The sequence below is a fragment of the Harpia harpyja genome, chromosome 13 (assembly GCF_026419915.1).
Source record: "Harpia harpyja isolate bHarHar1 chromosome 13, bHarHar1 primary haplotype, whole genome shotgun sequence".
Classification (NCBI taxonomy): Eukaryota; Metazoa; Chordata; class Aves; order Accipitriformes; family Accipitridae; genus Harpia; species Harpia harpyja.
In genome coordinates, this window is record NC_068952.1 from 31,901,621 (window position 1) to 31,919,551 (window position 17,931).

General features: G+C 38.6%; 1 protein-coding gene across 1 annotated transcript in view; it reads right to left on the bottom strand.

Moving 5' to 3' along the window:
- Window positions 1-17,931, bottom strand: part of CHRM3 (cholinergic receptor muscarinic 3) — a 289,836-nt gene that overhangs the window by 128,871 nt on the left and 143,034 nt on the right. The window contains exon 3 of the mRNA XM_052805705.1: window positions 5,838-5,940. Within this exon, the coding sequence (XP_052661665.1) occupies window positions 5,838-5,935 (98 nt within the window). The 5' untranslated portion in view covers window positions 5,936-5,940. The remainder of the gene's footprint in view (window positions 1-5,837; window positions 5,941-17,931) is intronic.

The following is a 17,931-nucleotide window of genomic DNA, read 5'->3' on the forward strand; positions in this document are numbered from 1 at the left end:
GTCATCTAGTCCAACCCTCCCTGCAATGAATGGGGACATCTTCAAGTAGATCAGGTTGCTCAGAGCCCCGTCCAACCTGACCTTGAATGTTTCCAGGGATGGGGCATCTACCACATCTCTGGGCAACCTGTGCCAGTGATTCACCACCTTCATCGTAAAAAATTTTATTCCTTATCTCTAGTCTGAATCTACCCTCTTTTAGTTTAAAACCATTACCCCTTGCCCTATCGCAACAGGCCCTACTAAAAAGTTTGTCCCCATCTTTTCTTATAAGCCCTCTTTAAATATTGAAAGGCTGCAACAAGGTCTCTCCAGAGCCTTCTCTTCTCCAGGCTGAACAACCTTAATTCTCTCAGCCTGTCTTCACAGTAGAGAGATGTTCCACCCCTCTGATCATTTTTGTGGCCCTCCTCTGGACCCGCTCCAACAGGTCCATGTCTTTCTTGTACTGAGGACCCCAGAGGTGGATGCAGTACTGCAGGTGGGGTCTCACCAGAGTGGAGTAGAGGGGCAGAATCCCCTCCCTCGAACTGCTGGCCACGCTGCTTTTGATGCAGCCCAGGATACGGTTGGCCTTCTGGGCTGCGAGCACACATTGCCAGCTCATATCCAGCTTTTCATCCACGTGTATCCCCAATTTGGAGAAAGTTAAAAATAATACAGAAAAACTCAGATCAATTCCTACTTGCCACAGTATAGTAAATTCAGTGTTTCATTACGGAGTTCATTACCTCTATTATTTAATCACATGATGACCATTTATAGTAGGAACAAAAGCTAGTTTTAAAATGCAGACAACTAATACTGGAGAAAAAAAATAATCTTATAAAGCAGAAAGGAAAAAGAAACATTTCCTAAGGATATACAATGAAACTGTAAACTTATTTAAGTCTTAATGAAAATCTTGGAAAATATACCGAAGACGTAATTTCTTTAGACTTTTGTGACTAATTCTTCTTACTTTTTTCATAAAACCTTTAGGTTCTGAGTCAATGGAAAATATGTCTAAGCTTTGATATTCTGTACTACCTCTTCCCCGCCCCCCTCTAAGGTTTACTCAACCAAGTTTTTATTCAAGCCAGCATTATTTTTAATTACTATTGCCTTTTGAAAGTGCTCTTTAAAAAAAAAGCAAACATTTTATAAATTAGGGGAAAATTTGTGCATGGCTTCTTTCTTTTTTATATTTCAATATTGTTAATATACCTGTAAAGATTTATTTTCCCATGGCAAAAAAATTTTTAATCACTTGAATTTAATTTATATGAAACACAAAGCTTGTTTTAGACTTTAAATGGTGATTAATTTGAAGTTACTGGCTGGTTTAAAGCTGACTCTAAAGTGGGAATAAGTATTGCATATGGGACTGACCTGCTTCTATTACAGCCTGTTTCAGCTTCTGTAAGCTTACATGTGCTTAGACAATTTCTACAGAAACTTGTATTTCAAAGCTGTCAATATTAGAGGAGCTCGACACTACAGATGTACTGCCTTCCATGCTGTTAAGAACAATAACCTGATTTAGTTCAGACTGTATGGTTTCTTGTCATGAGGTGAAAAAGGAAGGTAGAATAAATCATTCTTACAATTAGATAGTTCACTGAAGTTTTCCAATATTTTCCTAGTCACCCTCTCCTGGAAGTCATATTATCTTCATATGACTTGAAGTGAAATATCCTATCAGGTTCCCACATGAAACTGAATAGGCATAAATTTATAGCAAGAAAAGAAAGGAAACCATATATATACCAGCAAATCACATGCGCACACATGCACAAACATGTATGACCTTAAAACTGTAGATACACAAAATACACACATGCACGTATGCATGTACGTATGTACAGCATCTCCTCTCTGCCTCCAAGTTACATTTATAAAGTAGGGAGACTAATGGATTCTCTTGCTTGTGTTGCAGCCCCTGCTCAACAGTTAACTCTGGGAGCACGCCAGAAGAAGCATGAAGCTGCATGGTTTTGACGAGCAGGCTCTAAAATACTCCATCAGAAGAAAGTCTCACACTCTGTGGTTTTGATATGGAACTTCAGGCTGGTTGAGAGTGTCAGTTCCAGTATGAGTTCGATTAAGTTGAACACGCATGACACAGCGATGGTAATCTGTCATACACTGACAGTCAGAGGGTTAGTCACCAGGAATAAAGCAGTGAGAAATGAAGGAAGGTAGGCAATTAAAACTATCATGATCTACTGAACAGAAGGGCTTGGAACACAAAATGGAAGAGAATGTCTCCTGTTATAATGATAATACTTTCAATTATATATACTCAATGAAAAATAAACTATTAGAGAGAGAGTAAAATACTTCCAATTAATGGCAGTAATGTAATGTTCAAACTTAAATGAAGTATTTTTCCCTTGAGGGTTTTACTGTACTATTTTATTTAGCTTAATGTAATTTAAATTATAAACAGAATAGTTTTGTAAGCCCCCAGAGAAATGTATTTTATTTATAATGTACTTCCTTTGAAGTGGTTACGGAAATCATACTCTTCCTGAAGTCTGTATTTCACATACCACCTACTGCTGCAAACTAGTCTGACCTCACAATTTAAACATGATCAGTCTGGTGAAGTACGTGACAAGAAAACTCAAGATTTTTTTAAAATGCCAGAGGACATAGAAATTTGTAATTCTGCAGACTAATAGCCTTCCCTCTGAAAAAAGGTATTGAAAGATCTTTGTTGATAAAAGTTATGTTTTTTCAGAGGGAACGGAACTCAGCTATAATCACTCCACTTGAGTTTTTAATGCATGTAATGGAAAAAGAATTGTTTACACTATACATTAGAGGGAGTTTCAGCTGAGAGTTATTATATTTTGTACACTTAAATTTAAATATGCAAATATTTCCATTTTTCATTTCAATCACAAATCCTTAAAAAATTTAATTCTAGTATAAAAAGTACACTTTCTTTCAGGCTGCAAATTACAGATGACCAGTTTGTGTCATCTTTTTTCCTCCAAGTAATTAAAATAATCTATTTATGAATAAATAAGCAACTATGAATGAATAAATTGAACGCCAGTCTACGTGCCCTCCTCATCATCAATAGCTACTGCATAGACTCAGTTAAATAACATGTGACAAAGAGGAAATTGCCTCTAGAAAATTAATTTTGGCCATTAATCATCTTTTTAAAGCATAATAGTACCCTATCGTCATGGATGAACCATTAACTCAACACACCAGCCATAGATATACAATGGTCTAAGCTGTGATGCTTCTCCTGAAATAATGCCAAGCCAAGTTACTTCAAAGGGACTAAGCAAGTAAGCACTCTAAGATTTGGCTGATTATACAACTGCTTACAGCATGAACTCATGACAGCTGTAGTCAGAAATTACATATGCTTTGAACTGGTTGTTCTTTTTGTGAAAGCTACTCTTCTGCTTTAACCTACTACCAAAATTTATAAAAAAATAAATAGATAAATAAATAAAAATACACGTTCTCATTAGCTTTGGATTAAGAGCTTGAATCATTTTTCAAGGGATAAAGTATAGGAACTAATATTTCTGTGTCACTACTCTATATAACAAGTATCAATGCTCTGGAGTTAAACTTCTGATTTAGATTTTATCAATATCACAAAGTTTCAGGTAGGTATTTAAATGCAGAAAAAGTATTTTTAATCACATGACTATATGAAACAAATATGAATGAATTTTAACACATTATTATTTTTCTTTAAATAATTGACATACATATAATCTCTTAAGAGCTAGCATGACAGTGTAGTGTAAATCTAAAGCAATCCATTAGATTTATTTGCATAATGGCTTTGTTGTTCCTAATTTAGTATCAGAAAAAAAGAAGATACTAATTTCTGGCTTTCTGAAAACTTTGTTAGTATATTTCTTATAGACGGATTATATGGTTTGGTGCTTTGACCTTTTATTTTTTGCTCACTGTTTCCCCACTGTCACGTCAGAGTCTAAGTGACAAATAATACATGTTTATACAGGGAGAGAGATGTGGACTGTAACAAAATTTGCAGAAGTTAATTATATGAATTCAGGTATTTTCTTTGTTACTTTCCTTTCAGGCTAAAACTGAATACAGTTCAATCCCAGTTCCTTTGGGGTACTCTGAATTTTGGCACAAATTAAAAAATTTCCTGACAAGGAATTGTTGTGCCACTGATACCTACAGAAAACGCGTTCTCCTCAGACTCGATATCCTCTCCAGCATAATAAATGTCTTTTGAGATTGCTTTCCTGCCTATCAGTTACAACTGGGGAAGATTTTGGATACTCAGAACAGAGAACATGAACCTCTTCTTCAACCTAGAGCTAGCAACCCACTTATGAATTGTGACAATTTAACTACTAAACCAGAAAATTTATGTGTTTTCAGAATTTTATTAATAGAAAATCTGTCATCAGCAAAAAAAAAACCCCAAACCCACAACCTTTTACCTTACACAAAATACCTGAAAAAAAAGTAAGTAAAGCTGGAATATGGTCAACACAACATGAAAGGCAAAACCAACTGTAACTGAATATGGCGAGCTGTGTAACAGTGTGCAAGATACCATGTCCTAATTTCAGGATATGAAAGCAGGGCTAAGCATCATTTCAGGATTCATCCAAGACATCTGTTGTTAGTATTGAAGCCATAAAGATTCAGCCAGTATGCTATGAAAATGGTTTCCTGAGATGACTTGGTTAGCAGCTTTCTCCAGACAGAATTGAGTGACTGAAATCTCAAGACACTCCAGAAACAATCACAATAAATTGTCAGTGCCACAGTCCCTAAAGCAAGCATGTGAGGAGAGCCGTTTTCTCTGCAAGGAGAGTGTGCCAGCATGTGTAAATACAGGCCATCTAAACCATTGCTACATATCCATGTTTACAGTTCATTTCCACAAAATTAGAAATGCAAACTGAAGTGGAAGTTTTACAGAAATGTGTAAGGAATGTAAAAGAAACACCAACTATAATGTAAACATAAACGCTGCAGCCTACCAATTCATGTAAATTATTTTAAATGCTACTGCAACTGAGACATAAAACAGCATAACATACAAGGGAGAAAGCAGTCAAGTGATAATGAATTCTGGCAATTTAATCAGAACAATTTAGTTCTTTGTCTAGGTTTACTCTTGCTGAGGGAAATGACTTGTTGAAACTAAACCCAGCTAGCACATCAAAACCAGGAGTGAAAACATACTTTTCAAGAAACTGAATTTAACTTGTTAGATTCTCACCTCTACTATAGCAAGACTGAATTATTCTGCAGGGAAATCCTGGAGGTGGAATATCGGCTGCATTTTTTGTCTGATACTCATAGAAAACTTGAAGGTTTGTGCAGAAGCTCAAGATGCTCAACAGGAATAACCTGAAGGCATCTTTCTCCTGATTACCAATAACATGATACTGGTCTACTCTTCTTAACCTGTTCAGCCTAGCTCTTACCCTGACTAGCTCTTATTCTGCTAGCTGTGCAGTTGTAATAACAAGAAGCGCAAAGTTTGCCAACTGCTTGAGAATTAGTTCAATTTCTCTGCCGGGTTTTGTGCCTAAGCTGAAATTTGCACCACTGCAGCTGCTATTAAAGTTAGCTGAGGTATGCCTACAGGAATCATAGGCATCGCAGCGTTCCCAGCACCCACAACAACTTAAAATAGATGTTTCTGTTGATGATAAAACACATCACATTAGAGGGCCTTAATAAATGATTTTGTAGTCCATAAATTCCATAAGACTCTGACTTCACAAAGTGAGCAGTGTTGCCAAAAATCTGCTGTTTCCCGATATGTTGAATACTTGGAACAATATAGTATGAATATATATGTTTCTTTGAATTGTACCTACATGGTCCAGTGAGGAACATCAAAGTGGCTAGTTGGATCAGGCACTGCGTAGTTCTGTGAACTCCTCTTTTGGAAATAAAACTGGTAGTGTGTCAGCATGTAGGCTGTGAACAAAACAAAAGACAGAAGAAAAATTATTAAAATAGATTACAGACACATGGGGGAGGCACAGACATATAAGCCAAAAGGCTTCCTTTGGACCAAGAGAAGACAAAAACTATTAATACTTTCTATTACTGAATAATATCTTTTTTGTTTTTCTTTTTTTCAATCTTGGAGACCTAGCTGAAAATAGAACAACTCAAGTGTGCATGTATCACACAGATCTGGAGCAGTGGTAATAAGATGGTACTGACAAGCGTTTGGGCTGCTCACACCTACTCGCAAAGGGCTATGTATGATCACAGTATTTTCAGATGATTTTTCAAACCCAGTGACCAAATTGGAGTGAAGATAACAGTTTCTCCAAGACAGCACAAACTAGTCTGCAGCTGAGTCAGCAAGGGAGCTTGGCTGGCTTGTGCCTGGAAATTGGCATCTCTGGGCACAGAGGGACACGGGATGCTAAGCCCGCTCACAACTCAGGAGCAGCTTGACACAGGGGCAGAACTAAGAACTGGGCTCTCCTTTTCTTCCCCAAATTATGCAGTCTCTCAAGCTAACCAATTTAGAAAGCTGGTTTGGAATATTAATTTTCATGTAAAAAATGTAAAAAACTAGAAAAATACCCCCCCAATGTATTCCATACATTATATTTCCAGCTGCATTTAATATACAGTTGCTTTTAAAAGTTGACACAACTACAGAGGAAGCAAAAATATGAATAATTAAAACCTAGACAACACACTTTCCTCTGCAAAAGTGGTAAATTCCTGAAGTCAGAAGTGTAGGAGAAGGATTAGCCACTGACTACCATGTTCCATTCTGTTATATAAAATTAGTACCAAGTGGAACCATGTGCCATTATTATTCCATTTATTGCATGCCATTGCAGCCTAAGGCTTTAAGACGCCTTTGAATAACTTAAACAGAAGAGTGATTCTGAGTCTACAGATGCTCCATGTGTTTTCTTAGTATCTCATCCTTTACCAGCATGCCAAAGGATTTCACTCCCAGGTGTTATAAAAAGGAGGCGGCAGACCAGAGAGATAACACACTGGCTATGCTGGATGCTCAGTTTCTCAGGAAAAAAAAAACAAAACAAAAAAACCAAACCAAGAACAAGAAAGTTGAGATTATTAACAAACAAGACTGAGACCATATTCCAGTTCATTTTCAGAATGGAAGAAAATACACATTTACTACCCATGTACCTTGCTGCACGCCAACACAGCACTTCTAACACAGCTCTGATATACCATTAATCATGAAGGTCTCTCCATCCTCTGGTAAAACACTCTCCTGGAAGACAGCTGTTCCCTCCACTAACCCCGCACAGCCAAGAAGCGCAATGCATTAGAGTGGAAGTGAATCTGAACACAGTCATACACCAAATGAAGAATCAAGAGGCTGTATTTGCAAGAATCAAGTGGAAAGCAAGCAGATCAGATTAAATACGGTGAGGAAAGAAGAAATACACATTATTTGTCTCACAAATAGCTCCATGCAATTCTTAACTGGAACCAGCCTGGACACATCAGTGTGGCAAACCCTTTCCTAAGAGCAGGCTTTGATACCCTCTCAGCCCAGATTTATGTTTAGATGAAAGACAACTGCTCCAAACCCACTTCCTGAAGCATTTCTTTTCCTAGGCATTTCTGTGCCGAGCTGTTACACCGCTACTCAAACGCTCTGTTCCGGCCACTGCTCCCAGGCAGACAATGCACAGGAAGCGCAGCACAAGGAAATGCGTCTGCACCCAAGGTCACCGAGCAAAGAAAGCAAAACCCTCAGAAAGAGGCAAGGAGCAGCCAGGGAGCTCACGCACATCATTTAACCACCTCGTGCCTGCAAAGGGCTTTCACTCTGTAAAGTGACCCAGAAGCTCTGTAAGGACATCGTGGAGCCTTTGGTGGGAGAGCTCGATCCTTTGGCTCAGGAAGGATGGTTCCAGACTTTCAAAACAGCAGGTCTGGTTTCAGTACTTCACTCCAGTGACGCAGCAGTGAATCCACACCTTAGTAATTCACTTATTTATTAAAACTGTAATTTGTACAGCATGTACCAATTACTGTTTAACTGAGGTCTCGAAAGGTCCTTGGTGAAACTCTACGTACTGTCACCCATGAAACAACAATGAGAATTACACTTTAAAACACTTAAAAAATTAATTGTTCAATTATTTTTTATACATAAAGTATAAAGGATGAAAAGCATTTCTCATTCACAGTAGCAATGCAGAAAAATACTTTAAAAAAATCAGCTTCATGACCAAAGTCAGTTTTAAGTCACTTTTACACTTTTAAGACTGCAAAACAATTGAAAAGGGAACCCTCTTTTTAATTAGTTGAGCCTCCCTTTAGTTGAGGAATTACAGTTTCTGACAATTAAAACTGGAAGTTTAATAATGCTTAATAATTTCCCTCATATCAAGTTATTATGTTTTTAGTTAGCAATAAACTAATTCATTATTAAATTAGCTTTTCAAGCTATTCTCAATAAAGAAATTTCTTCCCAGTAATTTTCTACTGTATTTTAATTTTATGCTATTACTATCAAGAATCCAGTTTTACTCCCCTAACAACGCAGGTTGTGACTCAGAGCTGTGGAATTCATTGCCCTAATTTACAATAAACTAAGACTCCTCGAATAAGCTTGTGCTGTTTGTATATTCAGCTACAAAACTAATAAACTCTACTCTTTATGAAAGCAATTAAAACGAGTTGACGATTCAACTTGTGCAGAATATCAAGGTCCATTTGAAGCAACCGCATCAAAGTTTTATCCCCACGCATCTTTCCACCTTGGTTCAATTTGATTCTTTTAGAAAAGGGAGAAAGGCTGTTACGTGACACAAAGCATTTGGAGGTAGATGCTAATAGGTAATGTGAGGGTGGACCTGTAATAGACATCATAAAACGCAGCTGCTAACCCCTTAAAATCAGGGAGGATGGAAACCTGGTTGATTTGTATTTTACACCTGGGAAAAAATGGTTTGAACCATTCTTCTATGCTGATACAGTTCATTAGTCCTCCTTTATTCTTTCCGGGAGACTTGCTCCAAAAAATGCCCCAAAACCAACAAACTCCCCAAAACCCCACCCCTCTTATCAGCATGAATCCTGGACATATTTAAGCCAACATCAGCCACCTCCAACCTCAATTGCTATATGTCTATGCTTGAAAATTTAATTTGCAGGGTGTTTCTAGGCAATGGAACTCAATCTGTGCTCTTAAACTTTGAGACCGGTCCTAGTAGGATTTCAGCTTGGGCATGGTTTGGGAGGCAGCATGACCGAGGAACTTGAGTTAGGCTCTGCACATGTGGGCACGCTATGGAGAGGAGGGGACTGAGATCTGTGGTATTACAAATACATCCATGATTACGATACCTTAAAAGATGCTGTTGCCTGGACAGGTGGGCACACTGTGTTCCAGGTACAGAACTGAAGATCACATTTTATGACTTGTATGATTCCTTTCCTATATTCATGAGAATCCCTATGTAAAACAAGAAGTGCACCTGTGTGCTGCCTTTAGCTTTTTATTTATTTTTGATAAAAACTCACTTGAGACTAGAGTGTCAGAAAGGCCTTTAAATAAGAGAACTACTTCTGTGGAAAGCAAAACACTGGATACAGTAGTTTCTGCTTTGTTTACTTGGTAAGATGAATCTGCACGCGTTGACTCTGCATTGAGAAATTGAGTTCCTGTGTTTATACAGAGGTGTATCACAAAGTAGGTTTCTCACTATCAGACTGGTAAAACTTCATACATAGTCAGATGGGTATTTCACCTGAGTGTTTATCAACAGATAAAGATGATCTCATGGGTCCTTTTTTTTCTTCTTCTAATGAACTTTGGGCAATTTTTGCCTTTCTGTGTGGAAAAAAAAGGTCTCAAAAATTGGAGAGACTTAGTTACTTATTTGTATTTTCTTGCCTAAATAATCTATTAAAAAATAAATCAAAACACTACACATCACATTTATCATCCTAAAAAATGCTTCTAGGTGTACCTACACAGATAAAAGGTACCGTAATAATTTTATGGATATAATCCTGATGACTTTATAAAATCAGGAAAAAAGCGTATTACAATATCAGCCCTGCAGCTTCTATTTCCAGTGGACTTTAAAGGGCAGAAAATCTTTTGATTCTTGAGCTTCAGGTATAAAAAAGTCTGCAAGCTGAAAGAGGTGTCTCTGCCTTGCGCTTCTTCTGCTGGATCTCATTAGAAAGAGGTTAGAATCATTCCGGACCAAGACAAGATCAAAGCTGGATGCTAAGAGATTGCAACTGCAATGTTTATACGCTTGAAAAGCACCTCTGCACTGATATGAGAGGAAAACATGCTACACCTAGCTCAAGACATAATTCCTTGCTGGGAACAGTTTTTCTGTTGTTATTAATTTATTTTCACATTCTTAGAGGTTTTTTTTACCTTAAGGAAAGAGTTGGTTTATAAAAAGAGATTCTTGTACTGTTGACAAAAGGAATCAAGCCAGTTTCCAAGCTCAAGCTGCTGATTTGACTCCCAGCCAGCACAGGTTAGAAGTAGGTAAGAATTTTGAAAAGTTGAGGTACTACTGAACGTACAGTTTTTTGATTAAATATCTCAAAACTTAGCACTATTGATACATAAAGTACACATGGGTCATGAATTCAGAATAATATATGGGAGAGTCAAAAACCTGCATTAAAAAAATAGAACAAATTTTTTTAGACACCAAAAGTGAAACAAAATTGTTTGCAATTTTCTGGCAACGCACTAGAGAGATATTGTCAGAATTTTTCTATTATTTATTCACAAATTTCTATTGCCAATGTCTTTGGCCTGAACTCACTGCTTGAAGTATGGAGACTAGACCTGTCAAATGGAATTTAAAAGAAGCACAAGATTAATTTTAGCTCCATGTCTGTTATGGAAGTAGTCTGTAAAATGATGAATCACTTGATGCGCTCAGAGATCTCATTGCAATCACTGGCTACCAGTGGTCCCTTCACACGAAATCCAAAATGACGGGATCATCTTTTCTCTAACCCTAGCCCAATAAACATGTTAATATTGTATTTGACATTGAACTGCTTCAAAAGGCTACGTTAAGGAAGAACAGTTCTAGAATATCCTATAAATTAGATGGAAGAAGGAGGCACAGGCTCATTCTAACAACTCTGACTTGAAAGATAGATTGATGTCCTGTGTCTGTTCTTAACACTAGCTATAAAGATAAATTCTTCCTATATTGTGCAAATGTCAACTAAGCCCCCATTGAACTGAATCATCTTCTGCATTTCTGAGGTTGTAGCACAAATTCCATAGGGCCAAAATAAAAGGACAAATTTAATGTCACATAACAGTTCATTCAATTTGCTCAACTTTTATTTTTTGAGGATGACTGAAAGCAATAATTTTATGCCCCTTTCATCCAGTTTAATCAAGATAAAAATTAGTGATTAGCATCCTGAATTTAGACAATGAAGAGATGTCAATTTATAGTACTGACTCAGCCAAATCTGCTTCAGCTGCTGAATAACTATGTTAGAAGGTTTCGTTTTGTTTTGAAGTTCTGAGGAGTATGGTAAAACAAAATCCAGACATTTGAGGTATGATTTTAATTTGGTAGTCTCACAGCTCAAAAATTGTTCAGTCTAGACATATCACGTTTGTTTCACTCTAGAATAGTGACTTCAGCATTTCACTGGCAAAGTTGAGTGGCTATTTTGGAAATATTCAGTTAGATCTGCTCAGCATAAAAGTGTTCAACTTAGTTCAGTTCACGTACAAAGCATCTCATAGGTGCACTACAGTGTCTGAATATATTCAGTAGTAACAACTACTAGGAGAGTACTTCAGTTTAACTGCTATTTATTACTTATATTTTCTATGTATCTGATATATAATCACAAAAGCTTTTTAAAATTCTAGAAGTGATTAGAATCTCTCTTAGATTTTGATTCCTTTGGGTGCTTACTGATGCCTGACTTATAGCAGCTGTGTTTTTAAGAAAACAAAGATTATTTTTGTTTATTATTTACATGACACTACGAGACAACCATGGCTAAAAAGACGAAACCAGGAAGCTCACTACTTGGTATATAGTTATCAGCCTTAATAATTTAGGAAGTGGTCCCACTTAATTTTAGATATCTTTACAGTTATAGGCATCTACCCTTGAGCTGTACAGACTCTGCGAAGTCAACACAGGAAAAGCTGCCACATCAAAGGACCATTCAACAGAGCTGATGTATTTTAGCTGTTGTCGCTAGGATGAGATGAAGCAAGCCTTAGGAGTATCTCATGTCCTCCATCCATTACACAGCACATGTAAATCTGCTTTGATGAATCCCAACCTGAGTGTTCACATCTCATGATCATAAATAGGTATCCATAATAACTGTTTTTACAAATCCCTTTCATCCACTGTTTAGTCTATAAATATTCTGATCCATCTAGCCATTTAGAGTGAGATTAGGATCCACTCTACATATATATATGCATGAAAAAACCCCACATACCCCTTCTCATGGAAGACAACCTTATCTGAAAAAGATGTCCTCAGCAAACATACTGCTCCGTTTCTTCCATACAGAGTTTCACTACTAACAGTTACTCCAAAATTTTAAGATATTCATGACCCTCTCACTGACAGCCTTTTCTACACCTATCACTGCAATTGAGAAAGATGTTTCCCCCACGTGTGGTCTTCAGTGTCACTGATTACACTAAACAGAAAAAAAAAAACCCAAAACAACAAACTAAGGAAACATTAGAAATCTCAATATTTCAGGAAATATTTGGGTGTGACTTATGTACATGATACGTGTCTGGTGTGTTAAATCTGAGACAGTGGGAAAGCACAAGTAAAGTTTTGAATTATAATATGAGGCAGTTGAATGCGCTATGAGTAATATGCTGCTTTATCAGTTGGAAGCAGATGGACTTTCCTGAAAAGGGATGGTAAGTCTGTTAATGGAAACGTGCTGCCTGTTCACTGGGGTACCCAGGTAGGAAATGTCCCATAATTTGGTCTTTCCTAACTATGCCTTCTAGGCAATAGAGGAAAATCTCAGTAATCATTAATTTCTTTCTAAACTCCATTTTGTATCAAGTATAGACAAAATTACCCGAAAATTGTCTTCACGAAACTTCTGATGAGAAATTATGGGGTTAATGAAGATGTTTATAAGGACAGAGAAGAGAGAAGCTGTTGGCAAGAGGTGCAATAATCTCCCACACTCACCTACTTAAGTCCACTCTTCTACATCAAAAGACAGTTAACAGTATGTATATCCAAACCTTAAACAACTCCCTAAATGAACCCAGACAGTGGCTGCAATGCAGCTTTTATGTTCAAACATATACAACTATGTCTCTGGGCAAAGAAAAAAGGTGGTGAAATATTAAATGTTCAACTCCTTCCACACCCAAGAGTTACAGACACAACAGCTGTAATTGCATCTACTGGACTTAAGCCTCTTTATCCAAGAAGTTTCCCTAAATCTATTTGCAGAGCAGAAGAAAACAAATCACTTTTTTTTTCTTCTTTTAAATTAAAGAGTAATTTTAAATCCTTACAGCTCGGAAAGGAACCGATTGTTGTAAAACCGCCACGGGGTGAAGGTGTGACCAGCGGCCAGGCCTACCTCGCCCATAAACCCACCAGCGCTAAACCTGCCAGCCCCCACAGCGGCCCGGTGGCACCAGCCCGGCTTCAGCCTGCATGTCAGTTCCTTGTGGAGCGGGCGGCTTCCCGGGCCCGGCGGCAGGACCCTGGGACACCGTGACACCGGCGTCGGAGCCATCTCCTGCGGCTGCGGCTACTCCCAGGCGCCCGGAGGGAGCGGCGCAAATGGCGTCCCTCCCTGGGAAGGGGAGGGAGACGCTCCTGCACGCCCCGGAGACACCAGCAAACGTGGCAGCACTGATGTAACCTCCAGGGCAAATGTCACTTTAAAGGATGAAATAAAACCAGCTAAGAGGACTTGGATTTACCTCTGCTTCGGGTGTCCGTGCCCAGGCACCAGCAGGGGGAGCTGCAGGGCGGCCTCTGTGAGGAGAGGTTCCAGCCGGCCCCAAGGGCCGCAGGGCCGGGCACAGCTGAGACCCTCAGCCGCGGGTGGGTGCCTCGGGGAAAGCGTGTTTAGAAAAGAACAAAGCGCTCCCGGGCAGTCCACGCAGCAGCAGGCGGACATGGCCTGAAGAGCCCGTGGCCCACGGAGAGCCCAGGCTGGAGCAGGTTCATCCTGAAGGACGGCAGCCCGTGGAGGCCCCATGCTAGAGCAGGGAGCAGCGCGAGGAGGAAGGAGCGGCAAAGAGAAGCCACCATGGACTGACTGATCACAGCCCCTGTCCCCGTCCCCCTGTGCCACCACAAAGTGACTCAGCAGCAGCTCAGCTGCTCTGGTCCATGGAGCGGTGCCCCGAAGGGTTGCTCTTTGGGTGGACTAGGTTCAGAACTAACTCCCACAGGCTACAGCTCCATCCAGTACGAAACACCCAATGAACTGGCGAGGCTCACAACCCCAGACTTCATCGAGATGCTTCTGCTACCCAGCAAAGGGAGTTTTGCATGGTTTGGCAGCCGCTGCCCTCTTTGATGCCAGTGTTCAGAGGGACAGGTTGCCCGTTTTGGGTCTTGGTGCATACCAGGGAGATCCGTGCTTCTTTATATGAAAGCCTAACTGTACTTAAGCCCCAGGACTGAATACATATAGTTATGTACCATTTACAGACTACAGCAACATCTAACGTAACACAAACCAGTGTAGGAAAAGCTGCCGATTTTGACTTTTAACTAAAATTTCTCATTGCTAGGAACGCAAGTTATTGCTTGCTGTTTTTCTCTGTTATTGTGAACAGCCACACAGGCATCAGGCCTGAGGAGCAGAAACTGAGAAGCGCTCACTGCGGGGACATACTCCTGACCCTCTACGGGAGAACATCGTAAGCAAGCTTTGGGACTGTAACATGCCTTCGCTCATCTGAAAATCTGTTAACCTCTGTAGATCACTTGCAGTGTGGCTTTCTGTGCAACTGAAGTTAAAGATCTGTTATTAATTTTGTACTGAATTAGTATACAGAACTTCAGTATTGGAAAAAGCAGCTCAGCCATTTCTTTCCCTATCGATATCTTGAAAATTGTTTGAATGTTTACACAAACTAAAAACCTAAACAGCTTTCAGCTGTTGGGGAGAAGGGATGAGGAAGAAAAAAAAGAAAGGAATGATATGTGGGAAGGTAACAAGCCTGACATGAAACCCTTGTGTCATGTCACATTGTGTCATTAAATTCACAATTTAATCAACAAATCAGATTCCCAAAATTACAAAGTATAGGATGTCATCCCAATGCCAATACTTTACTAAAACTAGACAGACAGCCCAGGAGAAATAAGCCAATGGCTTTCCTACCACCGTTTAACTCTTCTGCTCAGATAATACAGGTTTGGCTTTGCACAGGATTTATTTAATTGAGTATTGGAAAAAGCTTGCAACTGAGTACTACTGAGGGAAGCAGTAATCAACATTTGCTGTTGATATACGTTTACTCACATGAGTTAATATGAGAAAAATACTGTAAATAACTCCAGGAGTATATAAACTCAGTTGGTGATATATGAGATTAAGCTCTAATGAGATGTATCTAGGAAAGAAACAGAATGACCTATACCCTACCAGGACAGAGAATTGGTGCGGACCAGAAGCTCTGTGTACTGTATGTAGGCTTTGACTTCCACAGGCAATATCATAAGAACAGGCACTTCTGGCTGATTCATTATAATCACTCCTGCGTTGCAGTGCTGCTTTGCTATTCTGTGACTTTAAAGGTCATTACAGTAATGGAAGTGCTGTCATCTAGACAAAATGTAAAAGTACACACTTCCCTTGAGAACTGATAGTATCCTCAGTTGCATTTTCTAGCTGGGATAACCATGTTTTTTGCTTATACATAGTTCCTTCTCTATTTCAATTTAAATCAAAGAGCAGTAGTATTATTTCTATACATTCACACAAGTGATGTGCCCCAAAGCATAATGATTCTGTCTTTCCTGTATATATAGTTTTCACAGTGATGCTTTAGGAAGTAAAGAAAATGATGGGTTTTTTTGATAGATGATATGAGTGGAGGTGACTTAGATTTTTAAATATTTAAGAAATATAAGACGCTTCAGAAACGGGGAAGAGGATTCATATCTGTTTTCTTTCCGTTTACAGGCAGAGGTGAAAGTATACTAAAAGCCCATTTTCCTCTTCAAGGAAAGGTTAACCATACCAGACCAATCTCAAAATGATGTGAACCAATGCTGCCAGCAATACTAAAATTTTCAGGTACCTAGCTAGGTTCTGTAAAAAAAAAAAAAAAATAATAACCTTTAAGTCAATAACCAAATCTGAAGGTAAGAAGAAAAGTCCCCAAGTTAGATTGGCAAGGACTGTTGCTTTTGGTTTTGTTTATTATTGCTTTTCCCTGGAATATGGAGTACAGTGTATTCCCTACAAATATGTTTTATTTAAAATATTTTCTGCTTCTATAGGCACTTAAGCTATTGGCAATGGCCTTCATTTCTTATAATCTCTTTCTGAGACATCTTATAATTGTGACTTTTGACCTTTTACTGTAAGTCATAAGTTACATGTAAGTTCTTCAGTGGCCCCCAGGAGCATATGAGCAAAATGTTCTGTGAACCTTCTGAACTAGACGTTCACTGAATAATTGCAATGTTGGGGGATAATCCTTAAAAACATAGGTGCTTCCATTCCTATAGCACACAATCACATTAGCTTTATGTTTCTGCTGAAGTAATGCAATTCAAGACTTAATAACAGTACTAAATTGCATAATTAATTTAGAGGCATTAAAGCACACCAAGATGTATTGAGACAGTTAAGATCTTTAGCAACATTGCCTTATGACAGTTGCTGCCTCTGGACGGCAACACAACATTAGCATACAATCAGCCCAACCAAGGGCTCTCACTGGGATAAGATTTTAAATTACTTAATAAAGACTTTACAGACAAAAATTCTGTGATCATCATCATGGGGTTCATGAGTCAAGTAAGGTCCTGATTTGTTGCAAGCTAACAATGAAATTACAGAAATTATGTATCTTGCTGACATTACAGAAAATGAGACAGTAAGCTCAGCTCTTCTTCTAAATGAGGTAAGAGGAATAATGTCAAAGCCGGAGTTAAAACCCCCAAGGCTGAGCTCAGATAGCAGTCTTGCATTAGTATAATGAAATGCCAATGCAGAATACCCAACAGAACTCATTGTGTTGTTTTTTTGCCGCAGAAAATGGGCCAGTATGGGTAACTTCTGAATTAACTGACTTCGGGAGGAATAATACCACTCCAGTGTTACAAAAATGATAACTTCTAAAAAACACCGCATCTTTTCCTTCAGCAATATCCCTATGGCTCAATTTCCCAGTGACATAGGAAACGCCCTCAAGAGGGCTGTTGATACCACGTAACTTAACTATTTATTTTAGTCTGTTGTGAATCATCCCTTGCAGCAGCCCCTCTCCACGATCACAGGAAAAAACCCAATGGCTAATTTAGATTAAACACCCAACATCTAGACAGATAACTTTAGGCAAGTTGGATTCCACCCAAAACTAAGTCAAGGGTCCGAATAAAAATCTGGCCTTTTCCTTCTTACAAAGCAGTAATACAATCAAGTTCCAAAGATTTTCCAAGCCAGCAAATAGCACCTTTTTCACAGCCATCTGAAAATAGTCTGAAATCCATTGATTGCTAAACTAAACTTCTAAAGCTTATATCAAGTCTGCCAAAGCAACACAGCTTACTCAGTAATTCCTATATTTCTACATAATTTGTTTGGCTATTGTTTAGTTAGCAACATTTCTGAACAGAAATCTAACCATTAAGAACGTATAATGAGAAAATGTCTCATACAGGAATAGCTAACATTTTATGGTTTTCTATAATAATAACCCCAACCTTTGTAAACATATGTCAGTGGAGAAAT